Source organism: Teleopsis dalmanni, chromosome 1 (assembly GCF_002237135.1).
Source record: "Teleopsis dalmanni isolate 2A chromosome 1, ASM223713v2, whole genome shotgun sequence".
Lineage (NCBI taxonomy): Eukaryota > Metazoa > Arthropoda > Insecta > Diptera > Diopsidae > Teleopsis > Teleopsis dalmanni.
The window spans coordinates 174,465,877-174,475,057 of record NC_051846.1 but is presented as its reverse complement, the minus strand read 5'-3'; the positions used below and the strand labels follow the sequence as shown (position 1 = coordinate 174,475,057).

Genomic DNA, 9,181 nt, shown 5'->3' with positions numbered 1-9,181 from the left:
TAAATATTTAATGTATTCTTATACATAAAAATTATATATATTTATAAATAATTTTAGTATATAGGGCATACATAATTAGAGCATTTGTATTATTTGTATAATGATGGTAGAAAACTACAAAATATATATATATATATAATATAAATAATATATATCTTCACGTATATATATATATTATATATTATGTATATATATATATCTTATATATATAAATATATAAAAAATTATTTCTTAATATTAATATATCTAAATATTACGTTTAAGTAGCTTTACGTTATTTATAAAAAACGCATATTATGTATTTAATTGATAATGAATAAAATAGAAACATTGCTAATAACTCAAAGCTTCTGTTCTAATTTTTGCTTTATATTTAGTTTACTGAGAATCTGAGAAAGAAGTGCAATAATTTCAATAAGGAGACCACAAATATTGCTAAACACAAATCTTTCTTGTAAAGTAGTGTATCAAGCAGATAAAAAGTCTTGAGGAAGTCAGCATATATAGGTAATTTACTTTTGCGTAACTGGCTTTGTAAATAATCATATAAGAAGTCAATTTAGTATCAGTCAAGAAAAATCATTTCACGACCCTTTATATTTTCCTATAATCCCATATTTAAGAATAGAATAATTACGCTTATTACTTTAGAATTTTTAATGAAGAGGACTAGTGTAGTAACAGATTATATGCCAACAATGTGCAAAATCGTATGATAGTCATATACACAAGTGACATTCAGACGATTCGCAAAGTGATCAGTCTTATAGTAATATTGCTGACGGCTTATTGTCGGTTAGCAAACCGTGTAGGGGATTGGATATATTTTCTTTAATAATACTTTTCAATTGGTATTGGACTTTCTTTTTAGAGCATTTTAGTCAATTACGGAATCATCCCTTAACATTAATGGTTCGAAATTAATGATTAGAAATTTTCCGGGATTAATATTACAGAATAATAAGCCAACAGATCAACAGAATCTCCGTATAAATTTAACCTAAACTATATTTGAAACAACTAAAAACTCTAGTAAATTTCATCAGTCTAAATAATTTATTATGTATTTTTAAAACCAAATTAAAGTTCAACTTAAGCCCATAGAACCTTCGTTTAAAACTTGTCGCACATTTATATTTATCCGTGAATCATTTAAATAATTTCTATATGGCATCCAAAATGTTTCATCAATAACTTTCTCAAATAAAGTTGCATTTATATTCCATTCTGTAGGGTCTAATAAAAAATCGGTTTTCACTTTTTTCCCATTTGGTAAGTAAGCACAATTTGGAGCTATATTTTCATTCCAAGGTTCTTTTTGAGTTTTCATTATACGTGGAACCGCATGGTAACAAAGTCTAGCCTCTTGCGACATAATCAATAGGTCGCCGCTTTGAAGAAAAATAGCAGATGGTTTCTCTTCTATTGATTTACCGCCAATTAAAAATATTGCTGTTTGCCCAAAACTAAAATAAAATTAAATATTTTAATGTTGTTTCATTTTTCTATGAAATAACCTACCTTAAAGAAAATAAAGGGGCAGTAAGGTTTTGCTCTGAATGATCAGTATGTCCTGATAATGTTGTTCCAATAGGATAATAATTTACAATGGCTGCTTCTGCATTAAACTTTTCGAAATCCAAAACTTTTGCAAAGAAAGAACATAATTGCCCTAAATCAGTTGGAAATGTACCACGCATATTTTCATTGTATACTTTAGTATTCCAATCATGATGATATCCCAATGTGGCCCAACGTAAACCTATTTTCATTCGTCTTGCTTCATTTTTATCTTCGCACTTTTGTAGTTCTGTCCACCAATCCTCTATAACTGGCTGTGAAAATAACTTATCATTTAAGTTTACTACATTTGGATGATGTGGAAAATCTTTTAAAGAACGAGCAATCCAATATCTTTGACCATGTGCTGTGAACGCGTTACGAACTATAATTAGACCGGGATGATTTGGAAGATTAAAACATCGCCATGTATGTAGAGGTTGCAAACCAGGTGGCAATTTGCCTAAAGTTTGACAATTATTTAAAATTAACTCATTTACCTATCTTAAAGCCAAAATTAGTGACTATTATAAAAGCAATCAGTAGATACACTTACCGTTTGATCTGACTCAGACTCAAAATCTATAACATCCTTAAAATCCGGCACTGTCCATTTACTTTTATAATATTTAAATCTCTCTCTGAACATTGTCACATTTTACTACCTTTTTATTAAATAATAAATAGCGCAGTGTTGTGTAACGAAGTAAATTTATGATGGATTATATTTACATTTATAATATATTGATATATTTTATAAATACTGCTTATAAATATGCTTTTAAAATGAAAAAGCAGTTTTTAAAAATGAATCAATCAATCATTTAATTAATATTATATAATTCAGATTTCATATATGCATGTTTAAAATAATAAAATATTTTTTCCGAACAATTTTCTATACAAAAACAGCTGATTTTAAAAACGCAGTGGTTTCCAATATAATATAACAACAAGAAATAATATTTAGGGTGAGGAATTTTTAGTAAAAGCCAAAAGAAAATAAAAATATTAGCAATGGATGAGAACGAAATGGACATGGATGAAGATGTTATTGCTATGGAAAATTTAGAGGAACTAAAAGAAGCATTAAAAAATATTGAAAGTACTTTGCCAGAAATCCTCGAGTACAAGAGTAATGATAAAATTTCATTAGAGGAGAAAATTAAAATTGATAATTACTTGCTATATGCTGTGAACTCCTTATTTTTTATATATCTTAAACTACAGGGTTTGAGTTCTGAAAAAGTAAGATACAAAAAATGCATGACAATTTTATTAGCAATTAACATATATTTAATTTTAGTATGATGTCAAATTTGAGCTAACCCGCGTAAAGGAGACTCTAGTACGAGAGAAACAAATACATGACCACAAAACTATACGTCCAGTCCTGGATAAAGGAGCTGCAAAACGTTTCATTAAACATGGACTAAAAATACCTCGAATACCGGAAAAGAAAAAATAATTCTTTATTATTTTCATTTTAATTAAGCATTTATTTAAGAGTGTATATTTATTTTAATAAATTGATAACAATATTACCAATGGCTAATGACGCAGATAAAAGAATATACAAAAAAGTGTTATAATTAAAAGTTTTTTACATGAATTAAAGAAAACTAGTTTTCCATGTTATTAGTTCTAAGATAACCATTTATATAATAATAACGCAAATTTACAATAAATGTTTTACATCTTTAGATTGACTTGTACTATTGTATCTTTTTATACAGTAATATTGTTGTATTAACATTAACTTTCTATTAATGCTAGTTTAGTTCATAGTTCGAAATAAAATCTTATCTCCGTAATAAATGCGTAATTCATGTAAATAAAACACCTACAAATGATGGTGTTAAATTATGATAAGATAAATATTAAATATAATATAATTCACCAAAATAACTCATTCAATATTATGGAAACACAAGTTTCACTGTTATTAAAATATGTTGTAGTTATAGCAATGTCCCACAAGACATATGTATATAGGCGGATGTTATATTTTTATAAATTATTTTTCTAACCTAGGATTATAGTTGCAAATTTCTTTCATATTTTCAGTAAATGATAGAATTCATGCACATGTATTGATTGGAGTTGATTACTAAATGGTGCCATACTATTTAGTAGGGGTCACTTGTGAGTGTACATAATTTAAGATAACAATCTGCTTGTTTTCGAGTTGGTACAATTCAGTTACTTCAGCTGAACGAAAATAAAAGCTCAATTATTTGCGATTAGGATTAGCTTAATAATTAGTAAATTAATAAAAATTAATCAATTATGATATGTGCATAACAAGCTTAAAAAAAGTTTACTTAATGATGAAATTATCATTTATTATCTAGCCGCCTTAAAATCAACACATGTAGAAGTGACCCACAGTGATATATCAATCAAATGTGATGAGGGTGATAGCTTATGTGATGCTCCCTATCAAAGAACTCCGGTGAAAGTTTTGAACTATATATTGCAATGACAAGGTTTGCTAATCCAAAACTTTCAAAAAAATATACAACGAGATAGATTTATTACTAAATCTACAAAGTGTCGAATGGTTAATGTATTCCTCTATGGCGCGTTTTCATAATTTTGCAAGATGGTTTAATTTATTAGTATATGAAACATGTATATTATTTACACAAAGAAATTATTAATAATTAAATCACACGATTGAATTCCACATCAACTAAACAAAAAATATCATTTATTATACGATATAATCATACATGTATGTATGTAGTAAGTATTGGCTGTTTTAATATTTATTTTAATTGTGAATTTAATTATTTATAAATTGTATAATAAAATAACTATGACGGTTACATTTTGCATATTAAACAGATTTTTTAGCGTTAAAATGTTTATAAAAAAGTGGATGCGCAAATTTTTTACGTATATAGACACATGAGCATGTATGTATGTCAGAATGTATATACATTTGTACGTTTAGTATATTTACATAGGTTAAAGTTTCGCTATAAAAACAGTTTTAACTACTGGGTTAATGATTCATTTGGTAATAATACCAATAATATGTAATTTTACATTGTAGTGGTGAAATTGTTAAAATATATTATTATCGTATTAATATATGACTTTGGTTAAAATACCATCGATTTAAGATGTGTCAATCATTATTCATTTGTGTACACTCCACAATTAGGTTATAAATAAATTTTGTATTATTAAAATTATATCTAAAATTTTGAAATGTTTTTCTATCTTTATTTTTTGTATGTATATATATATGTTTATGTAAAGTTGTTTTTTTTTGAGTCTACAGGGTGTGCAGTATGCAAACTTAGTTATATGTGCATATATATATATATGTATATGTATATATATATTTTAACTTACATTTTCTGTTCTTATTGTTGCCACAGTCTTGGGGAGGTACCTACAATATACGGTTTCACTTTCAACTCTATTTACTGGATTCTAAAGGTCAAGTTGTACAAATACTAAAGAACTACTACGTAAGTCGAAAACTGAACCGGATTTCGGTTCAGCACAGTACAGTTCTTTTCTTGTTTATTAAAACGCATTCCCTTTTTGGATGTAAAAAATTGCTATAATAAAAGTAAAAACCTTAAAAATAGTTTATTAAATGTTTTTTTTTATTGAATTAATAAAATGATTTTAATCATGACAAAAATCTTGCTTGTAATAAAGAAAACCTATAAAGTATTAATCTGAAATTGAAGTGAATACCGAAAGTAACCAATATTTGGACTGAACCGTAAACTGGAAGCGAACCGTTATATGAACATATATTATTAATATTGAAGCCAGAGTGAAAAAGTATTATATTCGTAGTTCAGACTATAACAGTCCGAAATATAGATATACTGTTTGTACTTTTGTTGTAGTTTTAAGGCAAGCCTGTAGCCAGAAATTAACTTAGGAACAGTTCTAGATAATTTATTTAAAATATTTACCTTATTAAACAGTCAAGATGCATTATTAATGGTTATACATTTGTTCTAAGATTTAGACCATTCATTACTTTTGGAAAGTGTGTGGTAGGGGAGAGTTTAGGCGTGTTCCACTCCCTAGCTAAATACTAGTTTAAAGAGTAAACGACAACTTTCTGTTTCGCTTCTAACTCCGTCTACTTGTTTTTAGATTTGAAGAACTGCAAATATCCATAACATTAGATATATACAACTATTTTTGGTTCTAAATAATCTCAAATGTTCTATTCAACTGTTCTTACATATAACCTTAAAGAGCGCTCACAATTGCTTATTTTATCAGTTTCAAGAGCTCCAACTTTTTGTAATAGGAATGGAGAATCGCAATTACTGCTGCTTTCAGAATTTTAAAACTATATTTAATTTTGAAGAATTGACAATTTCTCAAAATAGGTTCTACAATGTAGTCGATGAAAAATCGATACACATTTACTTTATACTGTTACAAATATAGATTCTCTGCATAGGTAATTTTATTTTTTCTCCCACCTAATTAATAATGCCCATTTATTAATAAATAAAAAAATTGTTTATGTTTTAAGCTACACATATATTTTATTTTATTATTAATTAACAACAATTAACGCATTTTGTAATTTCATTCAAACGAAATTTAAAGCCAATTATAATTTCAATAGTTTTATATGTATGTATTTAGTATATATATTACTGCTTCGTTAACAAATAGAAGTGTTTGCGTAATATATATTTTTATTGTACTTCACTATACAATATAATAGCTTCTGTTGTGTTTTGTGAAATTACATAATATCAAGATTCTATATCTAAAGTGTGCTTTTCTCCTTTACGCAGTGGCACGAAAATGTAATACATTTTAAATAAATTCAAATGGATTTTAATTAATATTTTAAATTTTTTATTTTTGTTTGATAATATAATTTAATAATAGAACAGGAGAGGGTGAAGAGTCCTTAAATGCTACAGCTCCTGTCTGTGCGTCCTCTAATAATTTAAGTTGTATGTTATAACAAGTATTTAGTCCTTGCTTTGCATGTATTTGATTAAATCAATAACACGGTTGGAGTAACCAAATTCGTTATCATACCAGGAAATGAGTTTAACGAAATTATCGTTAAGAGAAATACCAGCTTTTGCATCAAACACTGATGAGTGAGTATCACTAATGAAATCTGAAGATACAACTTCTTCTTCAGTGTAATCAAGAATGCCCTTGAGAGGACCGTTAGCAGCTTCACGCACCTTTTGCTTAATGGCATCATATGATGCAGCCTTGCCCAAACGAACAGTTAAATCTACAACTGATACATTAGCAGTTGGTACACGGAAAGCCATGCCAGTAAGTTTGCCATTGAGGGCTGGAATGACTTTGCCTACAGCCTTGGCAGCGCCAGTAGATGCAGGGATGATATTTTGTGCTGCACCACGTCCATCACGCCATAATTTGCCAGATGGGCCATCGACAGTTTTTTGGGTGGCTGTGGTAGCATGTACAGTGGTCATGAGACCTTCAACAATTTCGAAATTGTCATGAATAACTTTAGCTAATGGAGCAAGACAATTTGTTGTGCATGATGCATTAGAGACAACTTTCATGTCTGGGCTATAAGCGTCCAAGTTGACACCGCATACGAACATTGGTGCATCAGCAGATGGTGCAGAAATAATAACCTTCTTGGCACCGCCCTTAAAGTGAGCACCAGCCTTATCGGTTGTGGTGAAAACACCAGTAGATTCTACAATATATTCAGCTCCAGCGCTAGCCCAGTTAATATTAGCGGGGTCGCGTTCGCTGAAAACTTTGATCTTTTGACCATTAACTACTAAAGCTCCATCTTCAGCAGATACGGTGCCCTTGAAACGACCGTGAGTAGAGTCGTATTTGAAGAGATAAACCATGTAGTTTACATCAATGAAGGGATCATTGACTGCTACAACGGAAGCTCCGGCAGAAACAGCAGCACGGAGAACCAAGCGTCCGATACGACCAAAACCATTAATACCGATTTTAGACATTTTATTTTCACTTTTTTAATTAAACTTTTACTTTCAGAAAATCTTTAGAAGCAATAAGCACTCCGTTCAGCTCTCTCACAAGAAAACGACTGAGTCGAGTGAATACCTGCAAATTTAATATACGGTACTTGTTTCTTGTTGTCAATGTCAGTTGAAGGGCATTCTCATTAATATAGTGCTTTCATAAAAAATTTGCAAAATTTTTGTTTAATGATAGTAGCTAAAAAGAGATGAATAGCTTTTAAGCTCTTTGTGGCAAGCAGTATTACCATCATGTGATAAAATAAAAATTAACGGGATAATCGAACAGTATTTTGTTTTCAATATAGTTTATTAAACATTTGAACTTAACTAAAAAATAAATAATTTAAAAAATATTTGTTAAAATTAAACAATAAATATGACAGTGTCTATAATATGTTTGTATAAAGTTAATAAATTGCTTGAATTTTAGTGTTCCTTTTATTGTGTAAATTTTGAACTATTGTTTCTGTTTTAATAACAGATGGCGCTTATTGTACTTAAATGGTTGTGAACTTAAATATTTTAAAGTTTAAATATAACTTTTGTTAATAAATAATTATATTTTTATTATCATAATTGTATTTGCAAAACTGTATAATTATGGTTATCGAAGAACTACTTCATCAAGATTTTAATTAAATTTTTATTATACTTATTAGTAACTATAAGATTATTATTGTGCAAGCATTCATTTTTTTTATGAAGAACACTATATGTGTGTATAAAGAACCATCTCTTTTCTAAAAATTAAATAGGTAGTAATTTAATAACTTGATGTCGCTAATTTTTATGTATTTCAATTAAAAAGAAATTTTTTTTTGTTTTTTAAATAACTGAATATATTTACATGGTTCTTTTTGTACAGCTAATCGTTACCATACTACTCTGAAACATGGCCCTACTGCTCCATTGTACATCTCCTTGCTATTTGAAATATCAAACAAATGATGATATTTATACAACAGTCATCCAACAACGTGAGTTGTTACATGCATTTTTCGCCACATATACAAAGTGCTCTATGCTGGAAACAGAACCACGAGAGTCGTTCTTGAGCTATGCTTATTATTTTGGCAGCGCCATCTAATGAATGTTACAATAGTAACATAATGATAACAGCAGAGGCATATCTCCTTGCCATCTATTATCTTGATTTAGGGTCAACTGAGGTTAGCTACCCAAATTTTGACTAAGTTATTTAAGCTTTTTGAGTTCAGCGTGAGTAAATAACACTAGAAATTTAAGAATAATATTATAAATTAACTTTATATACATAAAATATATATGAGTATATATTATATATACATACATACGCAAACATATCAGTTTTGATGCCTTTATCGCAAAAACCTATAACGAAATAATTAAGCTTAATATAAAATCGAGAAACTAAAAATAAAATTATGAACATAAATTACGCAAGTTCTACAAAATTTACAAATAATCTATTACACTATGTTATTATGAATATAAAAATAAATATGTATATAAATATATATTAAGATGGTTTTTTAAAGCTTATTGTGCCAAAAACCAAATGCGTAGAAGTACAGAAACGAAATAAGTGATTAATGTCGACTTTGTTAAATCAAATAATAAATTTCTTTTTATTATATATG

General features: G+C 28.2%; 3 protein-coding genes across 3 annotated transcripts; 1 reads left to right on the top strand and 2 right to left on the bottom strand.

The window, feature by feature from the left end:
* Positions 1 to 1,046: 1,046 nt before the first annotated feature.
* Positions 1,047 to 2,271, bottom strand: LOC119670703 (nucleic acid dioxygenase ALKBH1). Its single transcript, XM_038081087.1, has 3 exons — positions 2,117 to 2,271; positions 1,522 to 2,060; positions 1,047 to 1,466 (listed from the first exon to the last, which is right to left on the bottom strand). Exons 1-3 carry the CDS (start codon positions 2,207 to 2,209, stop codon positions 1,088 to 1,090), a joined length of 1,011 nt encoding a protein of 336 aa, XP_037937015.1. The 5' UTR covers positions 2,210 to 2,271; the 3' UTR covers positions 1,047 to 1,087.
* A 231-nt stretch (positions 2,272 to 2,502) lies between these two features.
* LOC119670692 (nuclear nucleic acid-binding protein C1D) lies at positions 2,503 to 3,132 on the top strand. The gene is made up of 2 exons (XM_038081075.1): positions 2,503 to 2,808; positions 2,867 to 3,132. The coding sequence occupies exons 1-2, from the start codon at positions 2,578 to 2,580 to the stop codon at positions 3,026 to 3,028; spliced, it is 393 nt and encodes a 130-aa protein (XP_037937003.1). The 5' UTR covers positions 2,503 to 2,577; the 3' UTR covers positions 3,029 to 3,132.
* A 3,265-nt stretch (positions 3,133 to 6,397) lies between these two features.
* Positions 6,398 to 7,638, bottom strand: LOC119670271 (glyceraldehyde-3-phosphate dehydrogenase 2). The gene has a single exon (XM_038080465.1). The coding sequence runs from the start codon at positions 7,536 to 7,538 to the stop codon at positions 6,540 to 6,542; it is 999 nt and encodes a 332-aa protein (XP_037936393.1). The 5' UTR covers positions 7,539 to 7,638; the 3' UTR covers positions 6,398 to 6,539.
* Between the last annotated feature and the right edge of the window lie 1,543 nt (positions 7,639 to 9,181).

What these genes read in the sequence shown, in the direction of transcription:
- LOC119670271 (XM_038080465.1), bottom strand. Translation starts at nt 7,538, where the DNA reads ATGTCTAAAATCGGTATTAATGGTTTTGGTCGTATCGGACGCTTGGTT.
- LOC119670692 (XM_038081075.1), top strand. Translation starts at nt 2,578, where the DNA reads ATGGATGAGAACGAAATGGACATGGATGAAGATGTTATTGCTATGGAA. An exon ending in AGGGTTTGAGTTCTGAAAAA is followed by an intron (nt 2,809 to 2,866) that starts GTAAGATACAAA and finishes ATTTAATTTTAG; the next exon opens with TATGATGTCAAATTTGAGCT.
- LOC119670703 (XM_038081087.1), bottom strand. Translation starts at nt 2,209, where the DNA reads ATGTTCAGAGAGAGATTTAAATATTATAAAAGTAAATGGACAGTGCCG. An exon ending in AGTCTGAGTCAGATCAAACG is followed by an intron (nt 2,061 to 2,116) that starts GTAAGTGTATCT and finishes GCTTTAAGATAG; the next exon opens with GTAAATGAGTTAATTTTAAA. An exon ending in GCCCCTTTATTTTCTTTAAG is followed by an intron (nt 1,467 to 1,521) that starts GTAGGTTATTTC and finishes ATTTTATTTTAG; the next exon opens with TTTTGGGCAAACAGCAATAT.